Source organism: Prinia subflava, chromosome 4 (genome assembly GCF_021018805.1).
Source record: "Prinia subflava isolate CZ2003 ecotype Zambia chromosome 4, Cam_Psub_1.2, whole genome shotgun sequence".
Classification (NCBI taxonomy): Eukaryota; Metazoa; Chordata; class Aves; order Passeriformes; family Cisticolidae; genus Prinia; species Prinia subflava.
Window position 1 is genome coordinate 13,331,291 of NC_086250.1, and position 18,239 is coordinate 13,349,529.

The window sequence follows — 18,239 nt, forward strand, 5'->3', positions numbered from 1 at the left end:
GCCACGAGTGGGAATGGATCTCCCTTGCCTTGTGTATCTTTAGTTTAATGTACCTCACAAATTTAGATATCTTACAAACTACAGGCAAATCTCAACCCAGTAGATACTTCAGATGTTGACCAGTAACTGATTGATATGAACTACTGCATCTTCTAGGAAACAGGGTAAATACACAGACCATTCTTGGAAGCACCAGGCACTACAGGAGTTAGTTTTGTTTTCTGCCTTACTGCCATCAGAAGTACTGGAAATTCCCAAGAGCCTTCAGACTCAAGCCCCTTGTGCAGCTCTTTCCTTAAGGAAAGCTGCTGCAGATGGAAGGCTGATCCATCAGCAGGGACTGATGAGAGCAGCCCTGCTGAGTGGCAGCGTTGCTGGAACAGTGACCTGGTGTGATCGCGCTGCATCTGCCAGTTGAAATCATCAGCACTTGCACTTGGCTCTCACTGCTGGCTGCCTGATCAGGCAGAGCAGCTCAGCATCCAGAAACTTTAGAGGTTTTATATCAACTGCCAACATCTCACTTGGCTTATACAGCAAGACCTTTTTGGTCTCCTCTTTCATCCCAGGATATTTCTTTCATTAAACTAGAAGTAACATTTCCAGGAAATGTGATGTCCTAAAATGCCAAAGCCAGCTGGCAGCTTTGACTGCTCAAACATGGGTTCTGCTTAGGTAGATATTACAATAACTTGTACAAATCATGAAAACAGTTATGAAACTCTCAAGTTTCCATGGCATCAATGTATTGACATAGTACAAATGTTTGCTGTTTTTAAAGCCTGGTTCTTCAGAACCTCTGCAGTTTTTAGAGGGAAATATATTTACTGGCAAATGCTGAGCTCAATAGAACTGGGCTAGAAAGGGCACTCAGAAAAACTACTTCTAGGCAATACAGCTCAGGTTACCAGATTTCCAAAACACTGTAACAAACTGGACATGAAGTGTCTACAAAGTAATTTCCTTACTTAAATACAAGTTAAGCTCCTTTTGCATGTAAAATGCTTAAAAACCACATAGACTAAAGGTTTTCAGTAAATCCAGTGGAACAACTTAAAACTCTTGAGAACAGCACCTTGGTCCCCTCACTGTAGCCTCTTACCACTGTCTGCTGATCACAAACTCTTCACATCTTGCAGCATACAGTTAAGAAAGGACTAGTATGAATTTCTAGGTGTTTTGGTTTGTCACCTTAGGGCAGGGGCAGATGTCCTGCTCTCAGTACAACTTAACATGTCCTTGCTTCTGTGGGCAAAACTGAGCAGATTGTTTTCCTGGGGAATAACTATAACACAGTTTAAAAACAAAACAAGCATCTAAAATAACTTAACACTTACACAGGCTATGCCCTTTAACACCTATAATCAATATCTTCTCCCACAAATCACAATTCAAGTTTTGTGTCTTTAGAACAAACTCATTCTATACCTCAGCATGCGTGGCTGTCAGCTTTGGTGACAGAACTGGCTAGACAATGACCATACCAGCAAACAGCAGGTTTCTCCAACCAACAGAAGTGACAGAAACCTCAACGTGACTCCACACGTTATTTTTGTAAGTTGGAAAAAAAAACCAAGAAAAGAAAATTGCCCAACTTATTGTGTGCATTCAAATGGCACTTTAAACCTTCTATTGTGTGTTAATTCTGCTGTAGTTAAAATCGACAAAACTCGATCAGTTTACAAAGAGCTCTTGGTTACTAATTACCCATGCTATAGTTTTACTCTTGCAAGAGACTTGCATCAGCAGAGTTCAGTTAGAGGTAGTCCTGAACACTCACCAGAAAAGCACATGCCACAGTAACCTCGGGGCATAACCCTGAAAGGCAGCAATCTGTATTAAAGAGGTGCAGAAGGCTGAGCTTTAACTACTCACACCTGCATTACAGCGACTAAACACAAACACATCTTCCCGTGAGCACTGGGGAATAAGAGAAAACTTCCCTGGGTCAGGCAGCCTCTCAGGCTCCACACCACAGGAGAAAACCAGAAGATTCTCTCCGTGCTGGGTGCTTGGCTGTCCAACAGCCAACCCACATGATCTGAGCTTCTGCCTTCAAGCATAAACCTGACCACAGATTCCTTGTGGGAACAAATTTTTTCACTGAAAGCATATGCTTGGAAAACAAAAGGAATCTGCCTAAGCTCATTGAGCAAGAGTTTGCAATATACTCAGCTCAGAAGAACCTGTGTTGTAATAAAAAAAGACATAATGGCTTTACTGGCTGATCACTCCCTCAATCCTGGACAAAAATTCCTGTCTTAAGCTCTGCACCTGGCTCTGACAGAAGGCTAGGTAAGGTCCTCACCTCAGCCTTGCCGGGATGGAGACCACAATGTCTTTGCACTCAGCATAATGAGCTCTATCAGAAGGATAAGAGTGAGGGAGTGTGTGTTGGGGGCCTTCAGCTGGTTCACTGCTCCTCCTGGCACCCAAAACCCCCCTGTGCTTGCCTCCCCAGCTGTGGAACACCTGCCACCCCCCGGAGCTGGTGCGTCCCACGCTGGAGAAAACCCTGAAGATCCTGCAGCTGGACTATGTCGACCTCTACATTATTGAGCTGCCAATGGCTTTCAAGGTAAAAAAGAAAAATTGCTTGGAAAAAGTGCATGAACTTAGCTTGAATGAAGGTCTCCAGTAGCAACAGGCCAGGGGCAAAGTTCAGAAGGGGAAAGGTAGAAAGGTCACCAAGTTAGTTTCCTTACTCTGTCCCAAATTAAAGCTGCTGGGGAAACCATGGAGATCCTTGTCTCCATAACTGCAGCACTCAGCTTCACTAGATCCCAACTGGTGGCAAACATGGGCTGTCCATCTCTCATTCCTAAATATTCAAGTCTGATATTCCCTCATATTGCTTGCTCTGGGCAACTTGTAGGCAAAACCCCACATCACATTGCATGCCTACCTCTTGCAAGTCCACAAACTTTCTGCTTTCACAGATTTTTGTACCTTGCTTTACAATTTTCCTCTACAAGTACATGATACAAAGGCAAATGAAATGAAGAGAATGAAATTCAAAACATTTAAGTGGTTTTGAACTAATTAAATCCTTCACCTAAGTAAGAATAGGGTCAGGCAATTAGTTGGTTAATTGTTTCTGAACAAGGTTTGAGCTCTAAATTGGCCTCTTTTTGCAAGAAAGGTAGATCTCTGATTATTAAAATCGTATTTAGCTGCAGACTCCAAATTACCAGAACTATCAGATAGGAAGTAATTTACCAATGAAGCTATCACATTACACTTGCAGCCCTTTTTTCCCCCTGAGGAGGCCATATCCTATTAAGACCTGTATAAGTGTAACCAGACTCTGATATTAAAATTTTATTTATACAGTCACACGTATGGAATCCTTTTGGGTACATTTTTGAAAATTTCCCACCACTAGCAATTTCCTGTTTCCCTTTTCTTGTGTTTGTATTCTTTAGTAGTTCATTCTCCCACATAGTGAAGGTCATTGTCTCACAATATAAAGATAGAGACAGCTGGCTTTAAAGTAATGTACATCTGACTCCCTGAGGCTTGTATCAACAATCTTGAGTAGTTAAAGGAGTAGCAGACCTAGAGATTCATTCATTCCTCTCATGAGAGGAGAGAAAAAAATAAGTCACTTTCTTCCTGAAAAATATACACTTGTCTATGTCAAATACAAAATGAAAAAGGCCCACCCTTTTGCAGTGGTGACAGGTTTCCTTTCTTTGCTCAAAAATACACCCATCCTGCCTCTGATGCTTGCCTTTGATGAGGAGCATGCAGGTGTAACTCTAAGAAACTCCTACACCCCCTAGCCTGCAATGTTGGCCCTTTCCTCCCCAAAAGACCAGCAAAAGCAGTCTCTGGTTGGAAGCAGTGATGTACTTAGGACAGAATTCACAGTACCACACTGAAAACAATTGGAAACATGCCCCTGCAGAGCCCAGCCAGCAATTTGTCACAGGGCTTTCAGGCAGAGCAAGAGGACTATGGTTTCAGAGAGCACTGCTCACCAAAGTCGACTGCTTTTCAACAGCTCAAGAATGGCCACCACATGGGGTGAAGTTATTCACTGACCTACCAATGTTAACCTACTCCTCCCTATATTTTTTCCGCACATAGATTCCCCATTCAGGACTTTTGTCCTTCCTGCCTTTAGCCCCCAGCACTGCAGCTCAGCTCCTCCACCCTAGCAAGGCAGTAACCAGCAGGAACAGGTCTCCTCCAGGCCACCACAAACCCTCCCTCTGCCTGGGGAGCTCATACCCAGCAGGTATTTTAGGGGTAAAAAACCAGCAGGTATATTAGGGGTAAAAGCCAGCAGGTATCTTAGGGGACTCTTCTCAGATGATGGATTCATCAGTAAGCATCAACTTGTGCTCTAAATGATCTGCAAATCCATCCCAACTGAGGGATTCTGTCACCTGACAGGAAAGCAGATATTTTAGTGTTACACTGAACAAGTCTCATCCAAGTATCTTGTAATTTTAGAAGAATAACTCAAAACAGACCATTGGCATCACTATTTGACTTCCTGTTGCACTCCTGTTTATAGGACAGGCATTCACAGGTTGTTAAAATTACTTTCCTGAGAAAGCCTGCTTGTCAAAGACCTTTTTATGAAAGCGAGGGAATGTGCAGGCTTGTCTTCCTGCATGTGTGTTGGTGAGAAAATTATTATAGTGGGAGCAGGACTTTTCCTCTCAGTGGTTAACAGTTTAAAACTGGCAAGAAAGCAGTCTGGTATCCTTTGGAGTGCCTCCAGACTTTGAACATGACGTGATAAGGTGTGATCCCACGTCATGGCAGTGACTGTACGGTGCTAACACTAATTCCAGTGCTCGTGCAGCAGCCTGGTAACAAGCCACCTCTGACCCAGTGTAAAACACAAGGAACTGCAAGGAACTCCAAGGAACTGCAAGAGAAGACACCAGCATTTCCAGGATGACTGGTATGTTGTAGTTCATGAGAACCCAGAGCTAAAATATGTGACCAACTTCTGAAACACCTTTTCAAAGGCCACATAACCACCACCCTGTCACCATCAAAACATTGCCTTTCTCTCAGCACTTGATCCATCTGCAGGCAGTTCTTCCATTCAGAAATTCCCTTTCATAAAATGATAGCTTGGTAGAGAAAATTTTGCCTGGAGACTATTGAGCAGTGACAAGAGCACTTCAAGACCTTGCAGAATTCTCTGCAGGTAGGAGGAAGAATTGATCACTGTAGCAATCCACAGTAGTTCACACCACATCTCAGTCAAGAGAAGTTCATCTTCAAGCACCATTCATCCTGACTTGGTTCATTTTTAAAACACAAATGATAGAGGAAAATGGGAGGATGGTATATTAGCTGATATAATTGCTGCCTATTGACTACTATAAAAAAAAGTTGAATAGAATCTAGTGAATTAGAAGTGGAATGGACTAAAAAGGTCCTGAATTCAGACTCATTTACTAAAATTAAACAGGTCCAACTGTTTAATGTGCTGAACTTGCAGTCCTTGGAAAGTGTGCTGGGGTATCATGGGATGAATAGTTAGTTCCAAAATACTATGGGGTGGTTTTGCAAATTAAGCTTTTCTACCTCACATTATGATGGTAAACACTTTGCCCTCTAATAGAAAAAAATGTACTCAATAACCACCACCTTCTTCTAGTCAAAATATTCTTTTTTCCAACAAGACAGAGCAACAAAAGAAACAAGTTGTCTTTGCAGAATTCTCTGAGGAAAATCAGCACATTTGGAGGAGAGAGGTTTATGCCTGTAACTGAGACCTTGGCCCTCTGAAATCTGAGGCTGTGTTTTCCTTAGGCTCACTTTTCTCATTAAATGCCTTGGATTTGAACTCGACTGAATTGGGAGGTGATAGTTACTGATCCTATTAGTCACAGCTGCATGTTCCCAAGGAGTTACCACGTCAACATCTTGTACCCAGGCCTTTGAAATGTAGTGGTTTGAAGTGAGATCAAATGTCAAACATCACTGAAGGGTTTTTGTTAAAAAAAAAAAAAAAAAGAAAAACCAAACCCCAGCAAAACACAAAAGTGGAATTGTAGTCAGACACAAGGGAGGGAGGTGTTAATGCATTGCCTGCAACAGCAGTGAAATGACCAGCAAATAAGAGAAAGCTGTGCGTGTGAGACATCAGCTCATAAATCATCTCTGAAGCCTACAGAGCATGGAGATTGGACGGAAGAGTTTCTAGTGCCCAAAGAAAGATGGATCATGCACTTAAGAGGTTTGCTATGCCCATAGCCCTTCACTGCTAGTAGCTCTTGGACCCTCCAGCTGTTGGGGAGAGTTCCAGTTTAGTCAGTTCCCAAGTGCCTAGGACACAAGCAGGAGGCAAGGGAAGGGCCAAAAAGAAGAGGGAAGAAGTAGAAGAGAATACAGGCTGGTACTCTAACCCAGCCCTTTGGAAGGAGAGGAGTCTTTTGGATGCCATAAGAAAAAGGTCAAAATTTTACTACAGGGCCATCCAGGAACTCCTGAGTGTACTCTCATGTGACAGTGCAGGAGTGTATCCAAGGATGATCTAGCAGACGAGGATGTGGTAAGCCCAGCGTGAATGACCTGCTGAACTTAGGGTGTTTCAGAACACTATTCAATTTTTGTTGTTGTTGTTTACTAGTAGAAACAGAGTCTGTGAAAAAAATTTGCTCCAAGGAGTAAATTTTTTTTCTTTAAAGCACAGCAGTATGGTTTTACTTTTCAGCCTGGAGATGCACTCTACCCAAAAGATGAAAATGGAAAATTTATCTACCATGAGACAGACTTATGTGCCACTTGGGAGGTAAGCAAATACAATGTCCATCCATATATGCTTTAAACCCACAGATATTCATTCTCTTCTTTACTTGTGGTTTTCATAAACACAACTGAAGCAAATTACCAGGACAAATGGATTGAATTCTACTAGCTCCATAGATAAATTTTATTTATATCCTTAAGCATGATTCTTTTTGCTGTCATTTGATTATTTTTATAACAAAATATAGTTTAAACATCAGACATTCATATTCCCTCTTTAAGAGAGTGCACTCTACATTCACTACTTGAAGCTTTTATCATTAGGTTTTTACCAGTCCTTGCCCTTTATCAGATCTTCACAGAAAGAGAAAGTTTGAGCCCTCAGAAGAGAACTAGATCATCTTGAAAAAATTAAAATCTTCACTTGCAGGAAAAAACAGATTTTGCCCTAAAGCTCACCATAAAAAAACACAAACAATCAACCAAAAAGAACCTATTAGAAAAAAAAAAAAAGACCCAACACCTCCCCACACAAACCACCCCCCCCAAAAAACAAAGCCCAAGACCTTGCCATCACTTGCCATTAGAACAAGTTCACTCACTTCTAAATTTACTTATCAGATGGGAACGCAAAATTTTTCTGCAAAGAAAACTTGGAGGGAGGTAGCATTTGCCTGAAAGATTGCACCCTACATTTGTTTGTGATGTGCTCTAGTCTTTTAGGCAGATGTCTCATTAAGTTTAATCTTGGGTGAGGCAGAAAGTGAGACTAGCAATCTCCTCACAGTTCTGCCTCTCAAAGCCATGGACACCTCTTTAGCTCCTGCCCTGAGCTGCTCAGCTCTCCTTCTACACCAGGCCTGATGAAATAGCATCACTAATTACATCCAGCTCACACTGAGAGAGATAAGAGGTGCTACTACGTGCTGCACTTCAGCTTGCACTGTCCAGATCTGGATAGCCATGTCTCAATTTAGCTCTACTCGTGGTACAGCAGATAAAGATGAAGAATGGTGAAATTTTGAGTGAAATTTTGAAGGGGAGAGAGCCCAGAGGGGGTATGAACTTCCCCTTGGCAGCTGAGCCATCCACCCTGGGTCTTAGGGGGAAGGGGGCCTTCCACTCTAGCTTTTTTTTCCACATTTGAATTTGGCTGATGCAGTTCATTCCCCTCTTTTCACAGAATGGTTGCTCAGATGTTGAAAGCAATATCTCTCCTAACACTGCTATATTTTTATCTTTGAGCTGGTGTTTAATGTAAAGATTATTCTATAGCAGGCCACTCTCTTCAGCTAATAAGCCAAAAGTAGGTGGTGGGCAGTGCCTGCAAATAGCAGCATTAATCTAAATTAAAATGGCTCAACTCAGTCCAGATAATTTTACTCTCTCAGTGTGGTGTTAGCTGGCAAAAATTAATCCAGATGACTGTATTTGCTGACTTGTCACTGAGTGATAGAAGGCATATGAGGCCAACTAGAGGTCATCAAATACACAGTTGCCTCTTACCTCCCTGCTTTCAGCTCCTGTGAGACAGAAAGAATAACAAAACCTGGAAGGGCATCCAGCTCCACGATGGGGTCTGCTCTGCCTCAAACAGACACTGGATTATTTGTGTGCAGAGTTTTGGGCAGCAAAGGGGAAGACCATAGGAAACGATCCCCTTTCCCCTCCTTAACAACCCAGCAGATGAAGCTAACAAAGACCAGGGAACATATTTATAGCCAGAATTCATAAGAGCTTCTCAGCTACTAGGATTTGTCTATTTAGAATGCCTCTTTCCCATCCACCTTTTGGGGTTTTGTGCTTGAGTATCAAGTTTTCTATGCAGGTCTTGTGATGTGCCTTGCCAGATATTTAGGGATTTCACTGGATAAAGACTTCATATGAAAAACTGTCTTACAATCAAAAGGAGTGAATTGACTTATCGGAAAAGCAATCTGTTTTATTTACTTTTCCTCCTCCAGCTTTGAGGCACTGCTAAAGCAGCATAAAATAAGCAAAACTCTTTAAAAGCGGTTGCCTAGCACTTAAGTATCTGTATCTCGGGTTAAATCTTTCTGCTCTCCAGACAAATTCTACCCTCGCAGGAGGTAAAAAACATTAGGGTTTGGTCTGGAAAGCAGGTTGACACAAGAATAGTTTGGTTTGTCTGGACAACACCAGCCCTCATGCTAATAGAGCTGTCGGCTCTGCTGCAGCAAAGGGTCTCAATAATGGTCTATCTTCCACCTCTCTCTAAAATGCATGCTTCAAGAAATCAAGCCAACCTGTGGGGCTCTCTTGTCTTTGCTTTCTCTGCAGGCTCTGGAGGCATGTAAAGATGCAGGCTTGGCAAAGTCTCTTGGAGTATCTAATTTCAACCGCAGGCAACTGGAGATGATCATGAACAAACCAGGACTTAAGTACAAACCTGTCAGCAACCAGGTATGACTGCAGGCGAAGGGCAGTGCCTGCCACGGTGCCACTGCCCTTTGGGGAATACAAACACACAGCCTAAGCCACCATGCACAGAAAGGTGATGTGTACTTTGCCACAGATGCTGCCCTCCATACTTCCATTCCTAGCTTGAAAATATTACTCTTCCTATCTAGGGTAAAGATCAATATTTGAAGGCTCTGGAGCAATCACTTTTCTCAGTTTCTGCTCCAAGACTATAAAACTGGTGCTTCCGTGCCAAAGCTTCATAACAAGCCTGAATGCTGAGTCAAAGCAAATCTTAGATCTCTGCCATGTACCTTACTTCAAGTCCAAAAATTCCCAAGAAAGCCATTCAGAGTTATCCAGTCCTCAGTGAAGTCACGCCTACTTTAACTGACACCAGCCCAACGCTACAGATCCTGAGTCACTCCAAGCCTCTCAAGCGTAAAGGCCATAAGAAGCAGCTCCTGAATTTCCTGTACTTCCTCTCTTGTACTTTTCCTATAAGACCTTTGTAAGAGATGGAGAAAATGTTCAATTAAAGGACGCCCTACTATGTGAGTGTCCTGAGCTGAACAATCCTGTGAGGATGACAGGCACATCCGAGTTAAATTACAGCAGCGGTGCTCTGAGAAGGCGACAAGTGGCAGTGACCCATCTGAGTGCCCAGTACCTTTGGCTCTGGCATTTGGCAGGTCACTGCTTTTCCTAGAAATCTCTGGGAAGCTCTTCTGGCTCGCCTGGCACAAACAAATATCCACGTTAGCAGTAGTAGACAAGAGGCCAGGGACCAATTGGGACCAACTTCCCACTCCCAGCGTGTGGCCTGGAGGGCTGGAATGGCCATGAGGCAGGACAAAGAAGCTGGCCACTGCTTTCATTTCTGTTTTTGGCCTGGAGGGAAAGGCTGCCTGTGAGGATAGGAAATTCCAGCACCCTTCCCTGGTATTAACATGTCCAGTGGGTGTAAAATGCAATTGCTGTTTCTGGCGTGCCCCTAAGACTGAACTGTGCACTGCTGATGCTTCCTGGGGTCGAGGAAAACCAGGCAAAAAATTAAGCCCAGTTTAGGGCAGCTGGCCAGCAAGCATAGATGTGCCAGATAGCTTCAGACTTGCCAGATAGCAACCACTGCAAACAGTAGTTGCTCTGTCAACTTTTAGACATCCATTTCCCAGAGTCTGAGATCACAGCCAGAAAATCCATGCCTGTGAGGGAACAGTGTTTGCAACATGGGAGTCAGAGCTCACAACAAGGTCATAATCTCACCTTTTGTATACCCCCCCTCACCTTTCTAACTGGGACAGCTTATGCCAACACTTCCCTAAAAACAACACCAGATTAGTCATCCTGAATGCAAGAGGCAGAGAAATGGAGAGCTGACCCACATGAGGGGGATTGCCTTCTCCGTCCATTGTCTAGTGAGCTTGCCTCACCTCCATTATCCCCACTTATTGCCACCTCTCCACTGCAGGCCAATAAAAGTTCCCCGCAGCCAAATTAAAGTTGCAGATGTTAATTTGCTGTCCAAAAAAAAAAAAAAAAAAAAAGAAACAAATCAACCACCCAGCAACGTACAATTAGAATAGAAATCACAGATGAAGTTTCCCTATTCCCTAATTTATATTTATCCTTTCCTGAAAACATCACCTGGTCTGTAGCTCTCACAAATATTGGGATATGTTCTGCTTCTGTGTCTGGTCCTGTTGATTAATCATCCTTTCTATGTTACTCTCGTAGGTAGAATGCCATCCCTACTTCACCCAACCTAAACTCCTAGAATTTTGCAGACAACATGGCATTGTTATTGTTGGATACAGCCCATTGGGAACTTCAAGGGATGAATCATGGTAAGTCCCCATGTTAATTTCTAATAGAAGGACAATATCTAGGGAAACATAGCTCTCCACTGCTGGGTCTTTGTGCAAAATACCTCTGCTCCCATTTTTTAAAGTGGTTTTGAACTTCAGTGTCTAAATATTACTGTTGTGAGTGTAAACTTTCAACACTCCTGCCACATGCTGTCATCAAAGAATGCCAAGTGTCTGTATAGGAGGTTGCCTTAGGTCTCCTCTAACAGAAGGCAAGTGTTTGGAACGGGGAATGTGTGAGGCTTAGGTGAGGAAGGAGAAACTAAGTCAACGTCAGGACATGACACAGGAAGCTGTCTTTGACAACCTGCCAACCCAAGAGCCAAAGCTTTTCTCCCATCTTTCACCCTACTTGTCAAAAAGTGCAGTGTTCTGTCCACAAACAAGTAGATGGCCCTGCGTTTTGACATGAAAGATGAGGAGGTTTTTTTTTTTTTTTTTTTCCTTCCCACTTTTTTTTCCAGGGTAAATGTGTCCTCCCCTCCTTTACTGAAGGATCCTGTGCTGAATGCCATTGGCAAGAAGTACAACAAGACTGCGGCACAGATTGCTTTGCGCTTCAATGTCCAGAGAGGGGTGGTGGTGATCCCAAAAAGTTTCAACCCACAACGCATCAGGGAGAATTTCCAGGTAAACTCATACCCCAGTAGTACATAGACAAATCCCCTTACACTGGCTTAGCCCCTATAGAAGGTAATTCCCCCATTTTTTCTGTAGACACATGTAAGACTTGACCAGTGGCGGACTTTGCCACGTTTGATGCTTTTTGTCCCTACCACTAAATGGTAACAAGATGTGACAATAACTGAGCAATGCATAGAGTAAATGTTGGTGCCTTTTAACCCTCTGGAGCAGCTAAAGGTCCAGCTGGTGGTGTGTCCCAGAGCAGCAGCTGCTGCAGTGAGCAGCACAAGCAAGATGAGGTAACTCGGTAGGTCAGCAGCCCAAGGCTGCAGGAGCTCAGGAGTGACTGATGGTTCTGCCCTGTCTTCAGCTATGGGACAGCTGTGCTTGGGAAGGGTTGCTGCACTCAAGTGTGACAGAAAGGTTCACAACCTTTCACACCACCAGAAAACATTTGGTTTGACTACCACCCAAAAATAAGCTGATTTTGTTCCTGCGTTCCTTGCAGCACTCAGTACTCACACTGCTCCCTACTTTCCCTGGAAATACATTGCTTTCAAAGCTGGTGGCTCAGTATTGCCAGACTACCTTCCCCTTCTTGCAAAAAAGGTGTAGGCAAATGTGACTGGGCTTATTCATGTCCTCGAGACTCCTCCAAATGCAAGTAAGCATGGGTTTGTGGGAGAGATACAGGGAGAAGGAGGGATTGTAATTCTGGAATCTGGAACATATGAAGGTTGATTATGACACAAAATGCTAACGCATTCCTAACATCTCTTCCATTAGATCTTTGACTTCTCCCTCACTGAGAAAGAGATGAAAGAAATCGAAGCCCTGAACAAAAATGTTCGTTATGTGGAACTGTTAATGTAAGTACAGAAATCCTAGATCCTCATGGAGCATTCCTATTCTTTCAGAGATTTTTTTAAAAGAATTGCTTCCTTTTAACATTAAGTGTTGCATAAACAAACCTGTTCTAAGGTAAGGCTTAAACACGAGAGACTTTTAACACAGCCTGAATATGCTCCCAGACCCATTGCAAAAGTAAAAGTAAAATATTTGCCTACAGCTCAGGTTCTCAAAGCCCACCTAGCAGAAAGTGACAGTATCTTGCTATTCCATCTCTACTCCATTTCCATAAACTCTTTCTGCTATGTGGAAATGGTAGTCTCAGCCTTGATAAGGCATAGCATCATCCCTGTCTAGGAGTGTGGACATTGGAGCTGAAATTCAAATAAAATTGAGTTGTACCCTCTTCTTAGAAAAGCAGAAGAACAGGAAGCTTGTTGGACTGCTAGACCTAATTATCTCTTCTGAGAACTAACAAGGCTTGATCTCTTGCTGCTTGTCACCTAAAGCTTACCATCCAATATAGTTTTGCTCACCTGAAAGCTCAGACCTACCCAACATTCCATCTTCCAGAGGATAAGGCTGTTTGTTTTTCCTTCAGCTCAAAAACCTCTACAGCTTATGGGCAAACTTGTTTTCCCCCTTTCAGGGCACTCCATAATTAGCCAAATGTAAGAGATTAATTTCCACTCATTTCTCGTTCTACCTTGGATTATCTGTGTCCTGCTAAACTGTAGCATGAAATGAAAAGCATTGATAACAGCATCAAACAGCATCCATAGCACTCTAATATGTTGACCCTTGCTCAAAAGATACAGGGAAATGTTGCAAAGAAACAAACAAACCATTTACTGTACTACATAAATATGATCAAAAATATGCACTAAGTTAAAAGCATCATAATGGAGTTCATTTAAGCTCAGCCAGGTGCTCTGAAGCCTCAGTTTCTTAGAAAAGCCTTCCATCAATTAGCAGTACTTAGTTCAAAAGGCTTCTTGCAAATGGCCTAGGAGATTCTTAAGTGTGTTTTGGTATCTGACACAGTTTGGTTTTATACAGCAAAACTGAGTTACAGCATCATTTAAATTTTAAAGATTATATACACAAAATGTAACCTTGGTGCAAATGCAAGAGCCTTTCCCAGAAAAAAAGTTAAAGGTTGCAAATGCCCACAGGGGAAAATCTTTCTAAGCCACCAATATAAAAACTAGTAGGTTAAATGCTTTGCTTTATTAGACTGAATTTGGTCACAGGAGGCCACCAAGGACAAGGAAAACAGGATGCATAGGATGGGCATTGGCAGCTCGAGTTTTCACAAGAGCTCCATGTTTGGGGAGAAGTTTAAGTACAATCTGATCTCAGCTATGAATAAAGCCTTATTGGAAAAGTGATGTTGCCATGTAAGGAGCAGATATATAGATTTATATATATAGATATATATGCCTACTCTGCGTTACCACACTGAGGTGTCTGGAATTGACACTGCATCAGACAAATTACCAGCCTAAACACATTTCTTATTTCATCCAGCAATCTGTATCTGAAAAAGTCAAACCACGATACAGAAAGACTTTTGGTTAGTCAACTTCATGCAAAACCTTTGACTGCTGTGACGCCAGCAGGAATGGAAAAATCCAGCCTTTCTCTGGTTCTTCCTTTATCAGCCACCATAAGGGTACTGTGTGCAAGCCTGTTGTTCTGATGGTATGAGTAAGCCCATACAAACAGGATAATGCAATCAGTGGAACAAATTAGCAAGTTAAGCATCTGAGAAGGAAATGGAGGTTTTATAAAAACATGAGTAGTTCAGGAAATAATAATCTGAAATTGTTTCTTCTCCCCTTGGAGAAATCTAGAAGCATTGTGCAGGGCAAGTTTTGCATTAATGTATCTGCTTGATTTATCTTATGCTCCCATTCTCTGCTATGGATGTTTTTCCTTACCAGTTATGCCAAACTGCACTGACTCCTCCAAGTGAATCATTTTCACTTAAAGGACTCAGACTTTTGAATATGTGAGATCTGATTAGCAAGCATGCTCGATAGATGAAAAGTAGAGATAATGACACTGGCAACTCAGACATTATCAAATTATACTGAAGTCAAACAAGCCAAAGTGTTGTGGCTTGTTTTGTGTTTTGGGATTTTTTTTTCAACCAGCTCAATCTGTTAATGTGTAAACACTTGATTTTGGCTGAATATTGGAATGAAATATTTTGACACAACCAATTCAAAATGTTTGATGCCTTCCAGTTAGTTACCTTCAATATTGTGAAATGTGTCCTTTCCAGACTGGAACGATTCACAGCTGGATAAATGCCAGTGTTTGTTGTGCTGTGCTGTAAGGCAAGGCACCCAGCTGCCATGGTGCACCTGAGAATGCTCTTCAGAAATTTTTCATTTAGCTAATGGAAAGTGTTCGTCAAGCCAGGGCTTGTGATTTAGCATCATCTTCTCAAACAAATAAGAAAACCCACAACAGAAAACAGGTACCTCTCTCTTGAGTCTGCCAATAATGGGCAAACACAGTGTTATTTTTTCACCTGAAGTTGACCCTGGGAATTCTCTTCTTGCCTTTTATAAAGATCCTGGATTGTGCATCTTCCCTGAGCATGTAGTTTCTAAAACAAAGCTTGAAATGTCTCTATCTTTGTTAGGATGCACCCACAACCATCCCTTTCTCCCCTGAACTGGATCATCCCAAAGCTTATTTCTAAATTCTCTGCCACTGTAGATGCTGGCAGAGTATCTACATGTAGGCTAGAGGACAGCCAGACCTAGTTTAGGTGTGGCAGCTGCTTGGGGAAGGCACCACCCCAGACCCAGACCTGCTCATGCCAGCTCCAAGGGCATCAAACAAAGAACAGTCTGGTTCCACCTCTTCTTCACACATAGCCCTTGTTTCTAGGGGTCTTTCTAGACATCTGAGCAAAGTCTTCCCCTTCCACAGTGTACACATGGTGAAGCCATCCCCCTTTCCTAAAACACTTCTACTCACCTGAGTTACATAGTGAGAATAGTTGACATACAGAGTCCTGTTGATTTTTCCCATCTCCCCTTAAGATATGCAGAGTCTGTAGGCTTGGAAAATGACCCTTCACTGTCATCTCCTTGAATACACAGGCTTGCTTCCAACTCTGCAGGGGCAGTTATTCAGAGCAGAACAGCTTCTGATAAGAAGAGGAGCCTTCCATGAAGGCCTCATATGTATTGCAGGGAAGAGGTTTGCTGGGCACAGGACGACTGCAGTGATTTGATATCTTGCTTCACCCAAGGAGCTCACCTGTCCAATCTGACCTTTCCACAGGTGGCGTGACCATCCAGAGTATCCCTTCAATGATGAATACTGAAAAAGAGGTGGGTCTGGACAGCCAGCCAGTGCTGTTAGGACTTTGCTGAGAGTCTCAACATTTGGTGCTTTGTCTTCATGTAAGGCTGTTCAAATCAGCATTAAAAACATGACATTTATTTGTTTTTCTCTTGTCAGTCTCTTCTTGTTATTGATGACCAAATCTATTTAATTAATTGAATTTCTGGTTTTGGCTTAGCGGGCTTTAACGCTGAACACTGGAGGGTCAAGACTGACTGCTGATAAAACTGAAGATTTCTCCTAAAAACAAGAACACTACTTCAAGCCATATCAGTTTCACTTCATGGAATTTTCTTCACTTAAACTGAAACAAAACATTCCACTGCATTTGGTATGAGGCAGAATCAGAATCACAGAATGGGCAAAGTTCAAAGAGACCACAGAGGGGTCATGTGGTCCAAACCAGTACCATTTTCTTTTGCAGCTCAAGTAAGAGAGAGCCAAGAGTGGTGAACTAGTTGAATCTATTACATATGCACATATTTTTTTTCTGATATAGACTAGGTATGTGCAATGTTTCATGCAGTGAAATTCATTTAACTCTGATCAGGGTGTTGTGCAGCTGCACACATGGGCTTTATTCAATAGGTAAATCCCAGCTGGCTCCACATGGAACTAGTTCAAGCCCTAAAGCATTACAAGCATATTCATATTCCCACACACACAGAGCTCTCAGCTGAGGACCTCAGTAAAACACAAGACAGTGTATGACAGTTGTATGACACTGTACCTGTTATTCAAGGGTGGTATTAACTAGCATTGCGTACACAACCTGCAGCTACAACTACGGAGGTCTCATCTCATGGGATTAAAAATCCCTTAGACTTGTTTCATGCTCCACTAACTGATATTAACCCATGAAAATTTCTATTGACTTAAAAATTCTTATAAACATGAAGGCAGAATCATGTATACCAGGGTAAGGAAGACTGACTCCTTCAGCATGAACTTCTTTTTCAGACTATTTGTTTGCAGCCTGTGGGTGCATCTGCCCATACCCACACCTGCAGAAGGCTCCCTGGCCTCCTTCCTGAGCTCAAGCACCCCGGTTTCCTGCCACTGAAGGATTACACTGTTGAGGTATCAGAGGAGAAACTAAACCATGCACTTAGAGAGAGAGTACTTCATGTACTAAAATGTGTGTACATTGGAAAATGTGTCATACATAAGCTTCAGTCTATAGCATCTGCTTTTATTTATTACCATTGCTATTTATTATCCCTGGAGTGACTGGAACAGGAAAATGCCAGAGCGTACAGTTCATGGAAACTCTTCTGTATGGTCGTGGTGTGCTCTTCAGAGCTGAGACAAAGGGGGAAAGGGATGACCACTTCACAGGAGCAGCAGGGAAGGTTCCCAACAGGGTCAAGTGCAAATGCATCCCTGGATGAGCTCAGTGGGCACCACTGGAGAAGTCAGGCCCCTTCAGCAGGGGTGGCCTTCATGTAGCATTTATAAATCCATTTATAAAGCTATGCCAACAAAGGAGAATTCTGCTTCCTGGAGGTTACCCAAGGGCAATCCCCATTTTATTCTATTACCCACTTAGACCAGAGGGGGATATAAAAAAACAAAAGTGGGGCAAGATGTGTCTTCTTCCTCCTCAGATATATTAGAAACCTCCTGGTGTAGATCTAAGGACAATCCCAAGGTCAGGTGGAACTCTGCACCCACGGGTATTCAGAACCACCATCACAAGTCCTGCTTTGCCCCTTTGCAAACAGCTGAGGTCCTGGTCAAAGAACTGAATAAAATCCAAGTCTGAATTTATGTGCCAGAGAGGAGGAGTTACCACCATACCCAACATGTTATTCCAGTTGCTTCATAAGTACAAGCCCTAAATAGAGCTCACAGGGCTCAGCTGCTTAACAGTAGCACTGTACAAATTTTTGCACTGTAACTTGACCAGGTGCAATTCTCCAGTCACAGCCAACATTCAGGCCAGGTTTGGCAAAGCTCTTGTTGTCTACAACTGCAAATGTCACCTAGTGCTTAGCTTAAATGCTCACACCAGCCCCATTTGCAGCTCACTGCTCTTTCCAGGCATCCCCCTCCCTGAGGTCAGGCAGCACTGGATGTTCTAATAAAGCAGGTGAACTTGTACATGTGAGCAAGGAGGATAATATGCTGAAACATCTCTAACAGGGAATACCACATACTCAAAACTTCAACCTATACTGATTAAATAAGGCAGGGCAGATTGTGAGTTTCTCCTGCCCAAGTCATGCCATCAGATTCCTCCCCCCTCTAATTTTAATAGAATCCTCCTCCTCCTCCTTTGCATTGCCTCATTTGTATCTGATGAAAAAAGATTCAGCCTCTTCCCAGGGGCAAATGCTCCCATACTAGTTTCCATCAGTTATGAAACTGCTACTGACATATAGC

General features: G+C 42.7%; 1 protein-coding gene across 1 annotated transcript in view; it reads left to right on the plus strand.

The window, feature by feature from the left end:
* AKR1D1 (aldo-keto reductase family 1 member D1) overlaps positions 1-15,958 on the plus strand; it is a 34,756-nt gene extending 18,798 nt beyond the window's left edge. Inside the window, exons 3-9 of the mRNA XM_063395554.1 lie at positions 2,462-2,578; positions 6,689-6,766; positions 9,025-9,147; positions 10,882-10,991; positions 11,477-11,642; positions 12,423-12,505; positions 15,792-15,958. Of these exons, the coding sequence (XP_063251624.1) occupies positions 2,462-2,578; positions 6,689-6,766; positions 9,025-9,147; positions 10,882-10,991; positions 11,477-11,642; positions 12,423-12,505; positions 15,792-15,834 (720 nt within the window). The 3' untranslated portion in view covers positions 15,835-15,958. The remainder of the gene's footprint in view (positions 1-2,461; positions 2,579-6,688; positions 6,767-9,024; positions 9,148-10,881; positions 10,992-11,476; positions 11,643-12,422; positions 12,506-15,791) is intronic.
* The last annotated feature ends 2,281 nt before the right edge of the window (positions 15,959-18,239 follow it).